The following is a 17,903-nucleotide window of genomic DNA, read 5'->3' as shown; positions in this document are numbered from 1 at the left end:
TTCCAGTCTTGCAAACCGTATGTTATTCAAATCTTTATTCAAAGTGAGTGGCATATTCAAAGAGGGTGTACACTCACGCACACACACTAACTGATCTAACCTAAGCCCTAATGGATAGATGTAGATGTTAAACCTAACCCTAAGCATAAAAACTTGGGGACACCAATTTGTGTGTTCATACACACACACACACACACACACACTCCAAAGCCCCCACAGGTAGATTTTGAAACTATTTTCAGCAATGGGATAATATAATTTTTGGTGGGTAGATCTTGTTGAGCTGGTCATTTAGCAAGTAGCTCTCAAGTCAAAAAAGTGTGGGCACCCCTGGTATATAGGGTCCTGCAGCTAGTCTTAGTTGAGAAGACAGGCTTAGGAATAGGGATGTTTTTAGTTATGTCAGGTTTAGTGTTGTTTAGTTTGTTTAAAATGTTATGTTTGTCTGGGTATATGTTTTACGTTTTGGGGGGGGGGGGGGGGGGGGAACTTTGACCCTACACTTCACCATTTGGTATATATAGCATTACCGATATGGCCTACTTTGAATATAAAACATGACTTCTCTAAGCACTTCTCTTTCCTATCTTTCTCTTCTTTCTGTCTTTTTTCATGCCTCGAACCAGTTTACCCATCCTCTACCAGTCTAGCTTATGGCTAATATTTCAAACAGAGGTGTGCGAGTGGGAGGGGATACCTTGAGATTCACTTGTTGGAACACAGGGGGAATGAATGGACCAGTTAAAAGAGGACGCATTCTCTCACACTTGAAGCACCTTCAAACTGAGATAGCTTTCTTACAAGAGACACACCTGACCAAGAAAGATCATATTCGATTAAAAACACATTGGGTTGGTCAAATTTATCACTCCAATTTTGATTCAAAGACAAGGGGCACTGCCATTCTAATCCACAAAAAGATCCAATTTACCCCAAAATATATTATTACTGACCCCTATGGCCGCTTTGTTATAGTCTCAGGATGTCTTTGTAACACCCCGGTACTTCTAGTTAACATATATGCGCCCAACTGGGATGACGAGGCCTTTATGAACAAGGTAATCTCTTTATTACCCGATTTGAACTTGTTTGATCCTCGGTGGCGACTTAAATTGTACAATTAACCAATCTCTCGATAGATCTAGTTCAAAGAGAAGACCCCTCACCAAAATGGCTAAAACAATATCCACATTTATGAACTTAATGGGTTGCGTTGACCCATGGCGATTCCAATTTCCAAATAAAAAATGTTTTTCCTTTTTCTCTAATGTACACAAGTCCTTTACTAGGATTGATTACTTCTTTATTGATAAACTCCTCCTACCCTCAGAAGAATACTGAATACTCAGCAATTGTCATTTCAGACCACGCCCCCTTACTGCTTGATTTAAACTTCTCAAATTTGCATAAGCCACGTCCTCCTTGGAAGCTAAGCCCTCTACTTTTAAACGATCCCAATTTTTGCTCATTCATTTCAAATAAAATTGATGACTTTATTTTAAATAATAAATCAGACTCTGTATCTCCATCTTTATTATGGGAAACTTTGAAAGCTGTAATAAGAGGCGAAATAATATCTTATTGCTCAAAGCACAATAAATTAAAAAGACAACAACAGGTCCACCTATTGGAACGTATTACAAAACTTGACAACGAATATTCAGCTTCACCCTCACCTGAGGGTACAGATGTAAATTGATATATACAATATATATATGTATAAAGGTCGCCACTTTCCGTATACATTTCCATTATAACTAACTCATCTTACTTGATAAACTGATCATTTGATCCTTCAAACTCTGTGTCTTATGAAACAAACTCATTAGTTAATTTTGCAAAAAAGAAATAATAATAATATGCCTGCGCACAATATTTCCTTATTTATGGAGTGATAGTAGCCTATAGGGATATTGATGTATATTATTGCACCAAGTGACCCAATGTGTCTTTGTAGCAGTGATGGTCGAGAGTGGAAGAAAGGCAGGCAAGCGCAGGTTCTAGTCGTCACATCTGATCAGTTTTATTGAACAGAATCTCTCAGTAACAAGGCTCCACGGGCAGAAAGCCCCGTGGAATACAGTGGAGTCACATCATGTCGCTAATCAGTGTGAACTCTCAGCAGTTCACAACATTTGCAGTATTTACTAACTTCAAGATCCCACCTCTGTGGATACAAACAGACTACCTCCGCTTTATGAGAGCCAATCAGAATGTTTACTCACAGGAAAATCCTGTGAGAGGAGGGACATGGCATGTAGCTCATGTAACGAACTATATGTTCTATACCAATAAGACTAATTCAATATCTATACTATATATGAAGTCTGCAGAACATTGTTTTAACACATGTATTGAAATAGTTCAAACTGTATTGTTAACCAGTCTAAATGATTAAGCACAAATACATTTAGTAAGAGAAATCTATGAAAATCTGGGAACTAAATCGTTACCAAGAAATGTCTTCACCAATGTGTTTCTAAAGGTGTCTAATAACATGTACTAAAAGTTTGAAATTCAACTCCCGTGGGAAATTGAGTTATTAGCATAATATGTGACCATACCCATAACATCCTATATAAGGCAAAAAAGTCCAAATTTCATCATTCTTTAAGTAGCATGTGACATATGAAACTAGGGGGTTTTCATGATTCTGAATCCATTCCAAGCATTAGTTTTGCACAAACAACACTCCTTGGGAGGAAAACGGCCTCACAAACGTGATGAGGTCAGCACATTTGGTCAAGTGGATATGGCCTAATTTGGCTCAAGGAGTGTTTTTTGTGCAAAACTGATGCTTGGAATGGATTCAGAATCATGAAAACCCCCTAGTTTCATATGTCACATGCTACTTAAAGAATGATGAAATTTGGACTTTTTTGCCTTATATAGGATGTTAAGGGTATGGTCACATATTATGCTAATAACTCACTTTCCCACAGGAGTTGAATTTCAAACTTTTAGTATATGTTATTAGACACATTTAGAAACACATTGGTGAAGACATTTCTTGGTAACGATTTAGTTCCCAGATTGGTCAAATACCTGATAAAATGCCCTTACTAATTGTAGACTCATGTCGATTCTGGAGCAGAGAGCAGGAGCCCTCTGAAACACACACAGCTGTTAGTTTGCAGTTCGATATAGGAGCTTTCCCTATTATTAGGAACAGCACCCCGACCCCCCTGGGGTGTTTAGCAGCATTCAACAAAAGGCTTTGTCTTTACAGCCTAATTGTAAATAACTCTAAGCAGTTTACTCTGTGTGTCACCACAGTATTGCATGTCTCAACTTACAGTTTGTCAGTGTGTCAACTGTCTATAAAATATCCATCAATATCAAATATTCCCTTATTTAAAACCTTTGACTCTAACATGTAAATAAAATGAAATTACTGTGGCTTTATCCAATTTTCCGATTTTGATTCTGGAAAGATATGCAAATGTGGGCATATTTTCATAATTATATAATGCCTAATTTCAGAAAACTGGTATTACAATAAATCATTGTCTTCATGTAAGTACTATCATAGTTTAAATAGCACTATAGCTCACCTTTGTAATTGATGATGCTGCAATTCCTGTGTAAATAACAAATGCTCAGCAGTACAGTCTATTGCGGTCTGTGTCAAACTAGTACAAATTGTTTCTAACTAAACACAATGATGTTATAATTATGTTTTCATAATGTTGCTGATGTCTCAGGTGGGTGCGGTCCTTGGGTACATTAATGATGCTCAGTGACATCATGCCAGCATACAAGGTAGATTTGTCTCCCCGCCCACATCACCACAAAAATGTTCAACAACACAGTCATGCGCGCTGTGGGTGCTGGCGCCGTGTTTCCTCCTCCGCGTCATCAGTGCTTATGCATTATGCTTATAGCATGTGACATGTCAAACTAGGGGGTTTTCATGATTCTGAATGCATTCCAAGCATTAGCTATGCACGAAAAACACTCATTGGGCTGAAAACGGCCATAGCCGTCATCACAAATGTGATTAGGTCAGCACATTTGGGCACATTTGGGCAAGTGGATATGGCCGAATTTAGCCCAAGGAGTTTGACCCCTAGTTTGGCCATAGACCCCCTAGTTTGGCCATAGCCACTTGCCCAAATGTGCCCAAATGTGCTTACCTCATCACATCTGTGATGATGGCTATGGCCGTTTTTAGCCCAAGGAGTGTTTTTCGTGCAAAACTAATGCTTGGAATGGATTCAGAATCATGAAAACCCCCTCGTTTGACATGCCACATGCTACTTAAAGCATAATGAAAATGAGAACATTTAGCCTTATATTGGTTGTTGATGGTACCCAACTTTCAGCAGCTGTCAAAAATTCCCCTAGGGTGGTTCAATAGAAACCAATGTGGGATATGTTAGTAGACACCTTTACAAACAAGAAAATTCTTGGTAAGAAATGTATTCCCAGATTTGACATTCTGATAATATTCCCTGACTAATTGGTAAAATAATAGCAGGTCCGCCATTTTTGAAAATGGCTGCCATTGTCACAGGATAAATCTAAATAGTACTACTGTATTCCTCATCCATGACAATGTAGTATTAGTCACCAGAATCAAGATCCTAGGTGGTGTAGAACTTGAGTTATTGGGAAATGACAGAAAGTTGGCGGCCATTTTGAAAAATGTCTACCATGGTCACAGGACAAATCTAAATAGTACCAATGTATCCCACATCCTTGAAAATGTATGATTAGTCACCAGAATCAAGATCCTAGGTGGTGTAGAACTTGAGTTATTGTAAAGTAAGCAGGTGGCGGCCAGAGATGGGCAAAATACATTTGTATTTTGTTACAAAATACAAATACTGGGTCACAGAATGTATTTAAATACAAAATACAAATACTGGTCTGAGAAATGTATTTGAGATACAAATACGTATTTTGTATTTTGAAAATACATTTATTAAAATGTATATAATAAGTAAATTCATAATTAATTGCCAAATATTAAATTAATGACCTGTCAGAATGTCTAATACAGGGGTAACCAACCAGGGGTTCGCGAGCTACCAGTAGCTCACACGAGCCATTCAAGTAGATCCCGGTGTGAGCGGGTGTCAGACTGACAGGCAGTCCATCACTACCAATACACAGAACGTGCATTTAGAATAGCTCGCAGTGATGGCCCCAGACATGTGGAGTTTGTTTGTTTGACTATTATGCACAACTTCCACAATCTCCACTTAGATCATCAAAGTTACAGTAGCCCTTGCATGGAACTAGTTGTGTCTAGTGCATTCCTTTAAATCCTGGCATGCTCTTTTTATCGTTATCTAATCACTCATCATGTACGTACATGTACATGATGGTTTTGACTCTTATCTTTCTGTTTCCATTGTTCCATTGTCATGCATGACATCACAGCTATGCAAGGTCTAAGACTGTCTCTAGGATGTCTCATCAAGATGTCACCAACTATCGAAGCTACCGTACCAAACCAAATTGTTTCGGTTTGATAAGGTAGAACTGGTAGAACTTGATCTCCTCATGACCTCAAGCAACCCTGTCCTCTGAAAAGCAAGCAGTCTCTACAATAACCATATAACACGCACCCACTCACCTCTGCACCTAAATGGCCCTTTTCTCATGTTATGTAACATGCGATGGAAGCACTAACTGTACTGATGAGACCCAATTATTGAAACCTCAAATATGGAATAAACTGTCATCATGCCACAGTTAATGACCGTCTTATAGTCACCTGGTGGTCGTAAGGTTTTCTTTAACCCTGGCATCTCCATTTTGTTTGGGCATGTCATTATAGGCCAAGTGCCGTAAATTGACTTTTCTGTATTATTCTAGTATAATTTAAAAAATGTGCAGCACATTTAGTTTATTATGTATTCATGGTCAAATAAAGAGTCATAGCAACGTTTCGGCCTTTCGGCCTTCTTCAGGCATAGTTTGAGAATAGGCTGACATTCATTAAATACATTAAATAAAAACAGTAGGTTTAGACAACCAATCAAATTGTATATAGTAATCATTCATCAGATAGCAGCTGTGAAGAACCCAGTCATGTGACTTAAAGGTGCAGTACGTCTGTAGAACATTCCTAGTATATTATTGAAAGTCACCAATTACAACAATACAGGGAATAATATATAAGTCATGCCATAATACATAAGGAAATCAACATACAATTAAATAAGTAAATAAATGTCAAAAAGGTCCATACTCAAACAAGAGTGGACATAAAGGATAAAAAAGAAGACACATGGTGCTTTTAGTACCCCACTGGACATGAAGTTCAAATCAATAATATAATTAATACATTTTATGGATTACAGCATAACATTTAATAATAGCTCATCATTCAACCCTTTCGGGTAGAGGGTTTGCAATGTGTGTATCCAGTAAGCCTCGCGTTGTTTGAGAAGGACATCATGGTTACCACCCCTGGCTGGTAGTTTGACTTGTTCTATACCAATAAAGCGAAAAGTGGAGATGTCATGTTTAAGATCATTGAAATGAATGGCAACAGGATATTCACGGTCATTTCTTCGAATAGAGCTCTTATGTTCACTCATTCTCTGTTTTAACTGTCTAGTAGTTTTCCCAATATATGCTAAACCACAGGGACATTTGTCCCAGTATGGGGGTGATTAAAAGAGGACGTCTTGTGTGTATTACCACACTGGGCACAATGGCCACATCGATAATTGCCCTGTGGCAGAGGACTCAATAAGGTCTGTCTAAGTGAAACCTTAGGGGACTGAAAGTCAGAATGTACAAGTTGGTCTTTTACATTTTTTACTCGTTTAAAAGAAAACAAGGGAGGGTACTTAAACAAGTAAGACGCGCAAACGCGGGAAGCGAACGCAGCTCGTAAATTGCAATAACAACAATTAGAATAAATTACGTACTTTTTAAGGTTTTTTTTAAGTTAAGTTTTTTTAAATTAAATGTTTTTTCAAGTTATTTTTTAGTGTGTGTATGTGTGCGTGCGTGCGTTTTAGGTTTTTTAGGTTTTTTAGGTTTTTTTTAGGGGTTTTTTTAGGGGGTTTTTTTAGGTTTTTTATTTTTTTTTATTTTTTTTTTATTTTTTTAGTTTTTTTTAGGTTTTTTAGGTTTTTTTGGTTTTTTTCTTTAAGTTTTTTTAAGTTAAGTTTTTTTTAAGTTAAGTTTTTTGTGTGTGTGCGTTTTTCCTTTTTAAGTTTTTTTTTAAGTTAAGTTTTTTGTGTGTGTGCGTTTTTCCTTTTTAAGTTTTTTTTTTAAGTTAAGTTTTTTTTTAAGTTAAGTTTTTTGTGTGTGTGCGTTTTTCCTTTTTAAGTTTTTTTTTAAGTTAAGTTTTTTGTGTGTGTGCGTTTTTCCTTTTTAAGTTTTTTTTTTAAGTTAAGTTTTTTTTTAAGTTAAGTTTTTTTTTAAGTTAAGTTTTTTGTGTGTGCGTGCGTGCGTGCGTGCGTGCGTGCGTGCGTGCGTGTGTGTGTGTGCGTGCGTGCGTGCATGTGTGTGTGTGTTTTTGTGTGTGATACAGCTGCGCCCTCTGGTGGTGGGCGGGTGGTGTTACAGCGTGACACACACACAGACACACAGACACACAGACGTGATCTGCTGGGTCTCATAGTAAATGCTCACTGCGTTCGCAATAATGACAATAATTCAGGGTCAGAGACTCAGAGGTTAAAATGTGCCAGTGCTTTTTGAACATAGCCTTTATCTTACGAGAGTGAGGAGACACATGTTACCGAAAACGTTTTTTCTTTGTTTTTGTCAACAGTTCTGTATATATACTTGTGTCTCAACCCATGTTGTATACATGATCAAATGTCCCTGTGGTTTAGCATATATTGGGAAAACTACTAGACAGTTCAAACAGAGAATGAGTGAACATAAGAGCTCTATTCGAAGAAATGACCGTGATTATCCTGTTGCCATTCATTTCAATGATCTTAAACATGACATCTCCACTTTTCGCTTTATTGGTATATATACTGTATATGTACTGTATGTACATGTATGTATGTTTGTATGCATTTGTCATTTGAACATCTGTAAATGTGAATATTCATCGAACTGAGAAACTAAATATTGTGCTATATAAGCAATTAATTTCATGTCCTTTGCGTTTTGTTTTATTAAAAAAAGCCTAATAATAATAATATGTATATTTCTAATACATTTGTCTTAATATTTAGGCATTAATTATATAACTATCAGTTATTTATTCTTAAACTATAGTCTCTGGATGTGTGCACACATCGCAAAAAACAAGTGTTTTAGTGGTAGATCATGGCTTACAATTGGGAATAAAATGGGCTCTTGGGCTTGAAAAGGTTGGTTACCACTGGTCTAATACATTGAAGGTTATTAAGAATGATACACTTTATATTTTAAGCAAATCAATGTGCTATAACTGTATCAAACAGGACCCACAAAGGAATGAATTGGCCATCTGATTCATCACTGTCACTCCTCTTTGACTTCTACCTCGAGAAAAATGTAGAAAGAGATTGATTGATTGATTGATTGATTGATTGATTGATTGATTGATTGGGCCTACCACCAATTTACATTTAAACCAACAATAAAAAAAAACAAGATAAGTAAACAAGATACTAATGACTAAGATGAATAGATTATCAATTAAAGGAGCATTCAGTGATTTGGAAACCCCCCCGGTCTTCCCCGGTAACAAGATGTGCACATGCACGCACTACAGTGGGGAGAAACGCAACAGGCTGTAACAGCACACACACCAAGCCCCGTTCAATCATGATTGGTGGAAGGCCCCTCTCTATCCTGATTGGATGAAGGCTGGGCCACCTAGCCAAAAACGAAACCTACGGTCCTTTGACCCCCCCCCCCCAGGGAGGAACAGGGAGGACCTCGTTATATGGTCAGCACACTCTATAGTAGGACTCTATAGAGGATTATCACAACAAAACAAAAGGAGTGATATTTGAATTAAGTGAAATCACTGAATATACCTTTAATTACCATTAATAATTTAACCTGAACAGCGTGATGTCACAACAAAAGGGCACTTCATTATAATAAAGGCTAAAAGGAACAGTGAGGCTACTAAGGATAAATGAAAGCTGATTTACTATAAACTCATAAAAGTGGTGACTCATCTAAAATGTAAATGGTCTAGTTTAAAGTATGAATCACCATTTAAGAGTTCAAAGAGGGCATGGACAGGTTTTATATTGAACTGCTGTTTAAAACAAACAGCAGTTGTGCCACTAGGTGGCAACTGTTAATTTGTAATGAGATTAATTGCAGTCAGGTGTGTTTTTTGTGACTGATCCAGCCAAACAAAACACCAAAAATAGAATTATACACCCACACTGTGTTGAAATAGTACTGCACCTGCACATTTAGGCTCTACACAGTAGAACAAACATATTTATTATAACATGTTGGTTGTTTGGTGTGCCCTGTTCTGTTCAGTTCCATGTGTCCACATGTTCTGCTTGTCCACAGAGTCAGACATGCCCAGCTCTAAAGCCTCCCTCCACCTTCCACTACTTTACTAATATTTAAATATGTCCTGTTGTAAGCTTGCCTTAGCTTGCAATATCCAATAATCATGTTTAGATTAATACACCTTTTATCTCTGGGGAACAAGTAATCATTTAGTTGCAACTTGGAGATGTGAGGTAAAGTCAACTCAAGGCCCGTCCTACTCTGCCTCTCATTTGTGGTTCAATGAGTGTAAGCCAATCAGAAGTGACATCACACATTGTGTTGTGTTGTGTGTGGGCCTAAGCACACTTTAGATTCCATGCGCGGACAGAAGAAGCTGTATTTTACGTCATTTCCGAGTTTTTAGACAGCTGGTGGATGGAAAAGAAGCTCCACCCCCTCGGCTGACTGCCGCGGAGGAGAGCATTTCCGGGAATCTGTCAGTCGAGGCAGTCAGCCGCGGGGGTGGAGCTTCTTTTCCATCCATCAGCTGTCTAAAGCCAAATTCCAATACCCAAAATCTCGGCCACTCGCTCACTCCCACTCGATCACTCGGGGTCATTCCAGCTTGACCCGGAAATGGTTAACGTTCCGATTGTTAAAGTGCTCCATCGAGGAGGAGAGTGGAGTCGAGTGGAGGAGCCGAGTGGGCTCTCCGAGACCGTATAGAGCGAGTGTACATCAGGTGCAGGCTCGGTGGGGTATGTTGTCTCCTCGCTGCGGATTTCCGCATCACGTGTACATGTTTTTTTCCTTCTCCAGTGACATAAGTCCGCCTCCTCCACATGTGGCACAGAAAACACTGCTTGAAACCCGATACTATGCACCCCCCCCCCCCCCCCCCCATCCACTAGCTGCCGGCCGCTGCGGCTGATGAGACGCTGTCGCTGACCCAACACACACATGCACGCACACACATTAAACTAAAAAGCTTTGCTGTTTGTTGAAGAGACACATTTTCGCTGAATTAATAGAGCAGAGCTTCAGAATGATACAGTAGCCTATAGCCTATGTGAAAGTGAAAGGACCACAACAAGCCACTGGCTTTATTGCGTTGTGTGATATAAGCATAATAAAAGTAGGCTATATTGTGCGCACCTCAAAAGCTATAGTTAATTTATCTCTGTGCATGCCTGAATGCACAGACTGCTATGAATGACGGTGACAAATATGTATTTATTTATATGTGGACTGAACTGAATATGTAAGTCAGAGAGACTACCTATAATAATTCCTGTTATAGTGTCCGTTATTTGCAAAGACCGTCGGAGGAGGGACTGTCCGAGGAGGGGGGGTATTTATACGAGCAAAAAGGAACGCGGGCTGCGGGCAGGTCAGGAATTCCCTTCACATTCACAATCATATAATATAAAAGTGTGCGCATCCTGGCGCTTATTCACTATTTCAGGAATAAATAGCCATGTTGCACATGTTACCAATACATACACATTGGCCTCGGTTACATGCACACAAATGAATTGTCTATTCTGTAGACTGTATGGCTCTGGGTTCAGAGTTCCAGTGATCCAGCTGTGTGACACTGTATTGTTCCACCACTTTTGCTTTGGCAATGTAAACGTGTTTTCCCATGCCAATAAAGCCCTTTGAATTGAATTGAATTGATTCACGTCATAAGTGATCGCGGAATGTGCCGTCGCTTTGAAATGACAGCGGAGTACATTCCGATTCTAGAGGCAAATCCACTCCACCACTCTGTCCTCGCATTGAATCCTCTCCTCCTCCACTCCTCCTCGCTGGGGGCGGAGCCGAGGAGCGAGTGGAGGACGCGAGGGGAGTGAGCGAGTGTGAAAGTTGCGGTATTGGAATTTGGCTTAAAACTCCGGAAAGACGTCGTCAGTCAGCTTCCTTTGGCCGCGCCTGTCGGCTCAAATGTGCCCACGGTGTGTGTGGGTGCATGTGTTTTGCCCCTACAGTTTAAACCTGAGGCTGTGTAAAATTACATTAAAAAGTATTTTATGTATTTGAAATACAGAAAATACTAGATCTGAAAGTATTTAGATACAAAATACATCTAATTTCTTCCATCCCAGCAAAATACAAATTACAAAATACAAAAAAGTGTTTCAAATACGTATTTCAAATACATGTATTTCAAATACTGCCCATCTCTGGTGGCGGCCATTTTGAAAAATGGCTGCCATGGTCACAGGGCAAATCTAAATAGTACCACTGTATTCCTCATCCTTGAAAATGTGGGATTAGTTACCAGAATCAAGATCCTAGGTGGTCTAGAACCTAAATCAGTTCAACTTGTCAACTCCGTCAGATGTCCGTCAACTCCGTCAGACGTTGGTCACATGATGTTTTTGTTCATTTCCAAAGAAATAGATGATTCAATGTCAAATATTTTGTGCTTATGTATTGAAACACCAACTGAAATACTACTTAATGATGCTTTTTATTTTTTTTAACATGGTTTTTATGTTATAATATTGAAAGTAAAGGTTGAAAATGAAGGATTTGAGAAATGGGATATTTCATAATAGTGTGATATTGGAATAAAACAATATTAAATTAATTGTATTACTTAACTTGACTACTAAAAGCCATTATAAGATAACTGAGGACTTTATAGTATTGTTGAAATTATCAAATTAAAATAAAAGGGATTTTAGTGTGTCTGACGGAGTTGACATAAATCAGTTATAAAGTGCATAAATGTCCCATTTTAGAAATAAATGTTATGCGAAAAACCTGTTCCTTCTCAAGATTGGTAGTTGAGACCTGTGTCTACAAATACATCCATTTCATTTGAATGGTTCTTAAAATAAATAAAAAACTGATTTGAAAAAGGTTTTGTCCCTTATCTCAAGAATGAGTGATATGTATATATGTATATTATGTGTATGTATATATTTATTTGTAAAAGTGTGAATGGAGGTGAAAGTGGTTTTTTAACATTTTCAGCAATTTTTGTGCAGTTATTGCCCCTAAAATAGAGTCAAGATGTGCTTGAATCTTCATAACTAATTATCCTAATCGTATGGAAACATGTGTTCCATTTGTCCCTGTAGGTTGTTTATGTCAATAGTTATGCTGTTTTCTCTTGTCTCTTCATTTGCATATTTAGGTAGGGTATGTGTAAGAAAGGGTTAAAAATGAACCCATTGGGACATCATTTTTTCTTGTTACCTGGCAGAATCTTAAAATAGACCCTTCAATGAATCAGAAAAAAACAGGTGGTGTTAAAAGATCCACCCTATGCGAGTTCCATCTACTTAATAGGACCTTTTTGGCCAGTGCAGTGTCACACTTGTAGACACAACCAATTCTTAAGTAACTAAGCCTTGCCGAGCCATGAGGCCCATACTATAGGGCAGGGGTTCTCAACCCGTGGGTCGCGACCCCTCGGGGGGTCGCCAAATTATTTTAGGGGGTCCCCAAATTATTAAAAAAAAAAAAAAAAAGATTTTTTTTTTCACGGTTTTTCAAAAATAGCAGACCTACAAGCTCGTAGCGCGCCACTCGGTGGCGCGCTATGAGCTTGTAGATCTGCTATTTTTCAATAGCTAAATTATAACAATGCTTAAAACACCAAAAGGGGTTCCCGCCCAAAATGGGTTAAGGTTATTGTAGCAGTCAATTTATATTGGGGGTCGGGAGGGGGCGGGGCGGGGGTCCCGAGACATTGCCAAAGCATTTCCGGGGGTCCCCGGCCAAAAACGTTGAGAACCCCTGCTATAGGGCAGGAGCCTATCTCCTGTTTCTGTAGCGTGAGGCAGCTTGATTAAGTACACCATGTCGCAGGGACTTATCCCCAATCCAACCCTTGATACTGAGTTCCAACTCAGGGAGGCACTGGGTCCCATTTTTCAGAGTCTTTGGTATGACCTGGCCGGGGATCGAACCCCCGACCTCCCAGTCTCAGGGCGGACGTATGCGGACAGTCAGGGTCGACACTATGGGCAATTCAGGCTGCTGACCTGCTACAACCTAATCACGGGTGATTTTTATCTCTTACTGTCTTGAATGCTTATATGATATCTAAATGTTTTGCCCCCTTTCACAGGTTCTGATGTGCAGCTGTTTTTTCCCTGTGTACTGTGGAATGGTTCCTCCCTCATACCGTGGAGTAGTGAGTTGACTTATATCATATGGGCTATGTGCGTGACATCATAATACCCAGAAATCATGAAGGAACGTGTACTGAGTGGCAAAAAACGACTTTCTGGCCTTGATAGTCCATACATCCAAACAGAAAGGTCCCATCTGATTGCATTAATTAAACGACATTAAACTCACTTTGACATTCGATTTGCCACTCAATTTATGCATGCTCATACCCTCTACGGTCTATAGCATATTTACAAGCTTGTAGATCGGCTTGTAAATCTGCTATTATCAGCGAATATATTTGGTGTAGAGGGGAAACAAGGAGGAAGCCAAATACAGACACCTGAGGTACGCCAATCATTAGCGGTTAACCATTTTGGGCGGGAACCCCTTTTGGTGTTAGCATTATGTTATGCTTTAGCTATTGAAAAATAGCAGATCTACAAGCTCGTAGCGCGGCACTTTGTAGGTCTGCTATTTTTTTTTAAATCGAAGAACGACTGACATAGAAACATAGCTTTTTCAGAAAACTGTCAGGATTTAGAAGACATTTTTAGAATCTGATCTCAGGTCAAAATGGGTTAAGCCGTATATTACTCATACGATAAATAGCAAAAATAGCAGATCTACAAGACGTGTTATGACTTGTGAGCATTGTGAGTGTTGCAACGTGGTGTTTTTATAAACTGTTTGAATGTTTTTGTAAGATTTGGACAACCTTCAAAGTGATTGTGCTGCGTGTCTCCATCCCCCTCTCTCCCCTCAGTGGTACATGGATGGAGCGCTGAGCAACAACATGCCACTCAGTGAGCAGAGAAACACCATCACTCTGGCTCCCTTCTCCGGCGAGAGTGACATCTGTCCCAGAGAGGGACGGCACAACTTCCTGGAGGTTAACGCTTACAACGTCAGCATCCAGATCAACACAGGCAACGTGCACAGGGTCAAGACCTCTTTCTGCCCTCCAGAGCCTAAGGTCACGTATATGTCAGCCTTTGGCACGCAGCGCTGCTCCCCTTGTTTAGCTAGTTTTAGATTTGTCTAATTTAGCGAAAAGAGAACCATGCAGGCAAAAGGAGAAATGACTTGTTTGTCCAAATGTCTTTGGCCGTGTTGAAACATCTCTCTCGCTGCCTCAACGTCATTTTTGATGAGTGCTGTTTAACTCAACAGAAGTTGGCTGAGATCTGTCACTATGGCTACATGGACGCTCTTCACTTTCTGAGAGAGAACGGTGAATGACCTCTTCCTACTTTTCGAATGACTCAATTTCAATATTGGGGGTTGTGGTAATCAATTGAAATTAAGAATACTTTTAAATGAATAAATAAGGATTGAGGTACAAAACTGTATGGAAGTATTACAGTAGTTGCAATGAATTTTTAAGATTCACCACATACTCTCATGAGCAGAAAGTGTTTAGAAGACCTGATGTATGCTGGAATAGCAGGCTGACTAGATACGAGTCACATAAAATAGTTGATTTTCATCCCTAGACCCAGGGGTGGACTGGCCACAGGACGTACCAGGCATATGCCCGGTGGGCCGGCCCTCTGGTGGGCCGGTTGTACTGTAAATGTGGTGCTGTTAAGGGCTTGTATTTCAAGTATTTGTATGGAGCCTCGACCCCGAAAAGTCAGCAGAGTATCTTCATGCTGATTGTGGTGGGCCAGTCTGGGCCAAATTCTGTGAAAATGTCCGGGCCGAATTTTTGTCTCAGTCCAGCCATGCCTAGACCCATGTTATCTTCTAAATGAGGTGTATATCACGTCCATTACAGGGTTCCTCAGTGTCATGGCTGAGGCAGAAGCCCCTAAACCCCTGTGCTGTGAGCTGGTGACTGAAGAAGAGACACAGTCCAGACAAAAGCAGCCTCCGAAACAACACCACCACCACTGGTGGCTGGACCACACAGTGATACATAACCTCCCTGTCAGTGTTAAGAAAGGTAAGAAGTCACAGTGCAGGACGCAAAGTGAGTTTCTATACTGCCCAGTTCCTCCCATCACATGATCACTAGTAGTCAAACGTTACAATAAGGAAAACTGAAATGGCACCGTGTGTCACGAATAAATTATGAGTCTGATGAGACCTACACCCTAATAGCATTAAAGGGAAACACGATGTTGTTGGGCTAACATTCCATTGGAGCCTTATGATATTGCTTCCATGCTGATGCTTGCCCATGAAATGCATCACAGGAATGTACGGAACAATATTGTCTCTTTCAAAATGTTGGTGTGTCTTTAGTGTTGTTTCATATGGTCATCCACTTATTTCTCCCCCGTTTCCTAATTTGCTCCAAATGGAGTCGTTCCCCATGTCTAAAGTCACTGTTGGGCTTGGCGAGGGTTAAACAACCACGTATCACATTCAAACCCTTTAAACATTCTATGGTTTCATCATGTTCAGAGATGAACTTTGTTTATTCTTTCCATTTCTTTGGTATTAGGTGTTTGGGTCAATTGAAAATGAAGTCCATAGTAATAATACCAGCATGTGTGTGTGTGTGTTTGCGTCAGTGCTGTGTGAGTCGTGTAGGAGCCATACAGGAGCTGATCGGTTGAAAGAGTTGCTGCCAGTCAAGGTGTTGATCTACCTGCTGTTTCCCTTCATTCTGCTGGTGGAACTGACCTTTATACTGGCTAAAAGGTAAGACACACGGAGCACACTAGAGGTCCTGTAGGACCAATATGTTTATTTATAACCATCTGGTCTGATGTTGTGTGGTTTTGTGGCTGTACAAAGACTGTTGACCATAGTTGGAGACTACTACAGGCAGATGTGGATGGCTACAGACAAACAGGCCAACAGGTGAGTGCACAACTCGGCTCGCATGCAGTCCTGCTGTTTACATAATCCTATTTGTTTCACCCTGGATGTAAATCAGATCAAAATTTGAATAGGTGCTTCAGCACACTCAGGTTTCTTGTGGCATGTGATTGTTACATAGTGTTGAGTTGTGAAGATAGAAGGATTACACTCAGTAAAATGAGTGAGAATGAAGAACACAGATGAAGGCTGTAGGGCTACTACCCATGAAATTAAATCTCTATACTTGTAATCTTTCAAGACAGATTCTGCTCTGCTGTAAGACAAATCTGGCAGCACCACTGCCCTAAACATGTAGTGTTGTCATTAGTAGGAAAAAACACAGAAGCACCCGGGAGGAGTTGGACAAACAAAAGGGAGGACTGAAGAGTTCCCGTTTCTACACAAAAAAACGAAGTGGTGCCCCTAACTGCTGATAAACATCAGTATGATTCCAGCAGTCTGTCCTTCAGGCCAGGGACTCTCTATGAACAGAAGGGAGGAGTACACCTTCCTCCTTTGACCATACTTCCACCTCCAGAAATGACCTGGAGGAGCATCTTTCCCCGACGGCAGCTACAACCCACAACACCAACCTCCACCCATCCCACTATCTCTACCTCAACAAGTAGAACCACCTACCGCACCACCTAGGACCACTCATCCCACTACCCCAAGACAGTCCCAACACCTAGCTAGAACCACTTGTCCCACTAGGGTGTGGCAGCAGCGCTTCATTGTCCAAAGCATCTGGCAGTTTAAACTAAAGCACAGAGGTAAATTGAAAGCGGTAAACTACAGCTGAATGGACAGTAAAATGCTCTTAAAATGGATAATGGCATATCTTTGATACATTTGTGAATATTGTTTGGTAATAAAGTGACATATGGTTATGGTTGGTGAATAATGGTTACCATGTAACAATAAAATATAAATAAGTATATCGCTTTAAATCTCCATTATGCAATGCAGTTGCACGGCTCCTGGCTATAAAAGAGGTACATCAGGCATTGACACCAAGGGTTGCCCACCTGCCCCTGGCAGGTAAATAAAACTTTCGGGCAGGTGGAGTTTGCTTTCAGGTTGCCCGACCGGGCAAGTGCTCATTTGAGGGGGGACACAACCGTTTAAACACAACACAAGATATGTCTAAACACCTGAACGTGGCCAGAGTGCTCTGTCTTCTGGTCTGTGGAATGTACAAAAAAAAGCATCGTTTACCTATAATGTGCTGTTTTCATTATTGCTACACTTAAAAATATACATGAAAGAACCGTGAACATAGCTATTTATTACACGGCTTGGTTGAATGCTTGATTCTGATTGGTCAATCGTCAAATTCAGCTGTGTTATTTCTGGACAATGACCACCACGAAAAAGCGTGACGGAAAAGCGACATGTCTTCCGAAACCATGATCTATATAGCATGTCGTTTTTTCATGATGTTTTTTTTAAATCCTCCAAAATCATGAAAAACAACAGACTATAGTCTGTCTTCCGAAATCATGAACTATAGCATGTAGTTTTTTCATGATTTTATTTTAAATCCTCCAAAATCATGAAAAACTAAAGACTATATAGTA

The 17,903-nt window shown here is 39.9% G+C and overlaps 1 protein-coding gene across 1 annotated transcript in view; it reads left to right on the top strand.

Moving 5' to 3' along the window:
- The window catches only part of LOC306924035 (patatin-like phospholipase domain-containing protein 2), a gene marked incomplete at both ends in the record, with an annotated part of 128,566 nt that extends 111,614 nt beyond the window's left edge, over window positions 1-16,952 (top strand). Inside the window, 7 exons of the mRNA XM_079502378.1 lie at window positions 13,466-13,531; window positions 14,276-14,485; window positions 14,683-14,743; window positions 15,290-15,457; window positions 16,032-16,161; window positions 16,258-16,323; window positions 16,862-16,952. Coding sequence (XP_079358504.1) covers window positions 13,466-13,531; window positions 14,276-14,485; window positions 14,683-14,743; window positions 15,290-15,457; window positions 16,032-16,161; window positions 16,258-16,323; window positions 16,862-16,952 — 792 coding nt within the window. The remainder of the gene's footprint in view (window positions 1-13,465; window positions 13,532-14,275; window positions 14,486-14,682; window positions 14,744-15,289; window positions 15,458-16,031; window positions 16,162-16,257; window positions 16,324-16,861) is intronic.
- Window positions 16,953-17,903: the final 951 nt, after the last annotated feature.

This window comes from Electrona antarctica (assembly GCF_951216825.1).
Source record: "Electrona antarctica genome assembly, chromosome: 5".
Lineage (NCBI taxonomy): Eukaryota > Metazoa > Chordata > Actinopteri > Myctophiformes > Myctophidae > Electrona > Electrona antarctica.
The sequence above is the reverse complement of the archived record's forward strand: the minus strand, read 5'-3'. Positions and strand labels throughout refer to the sequence as shown.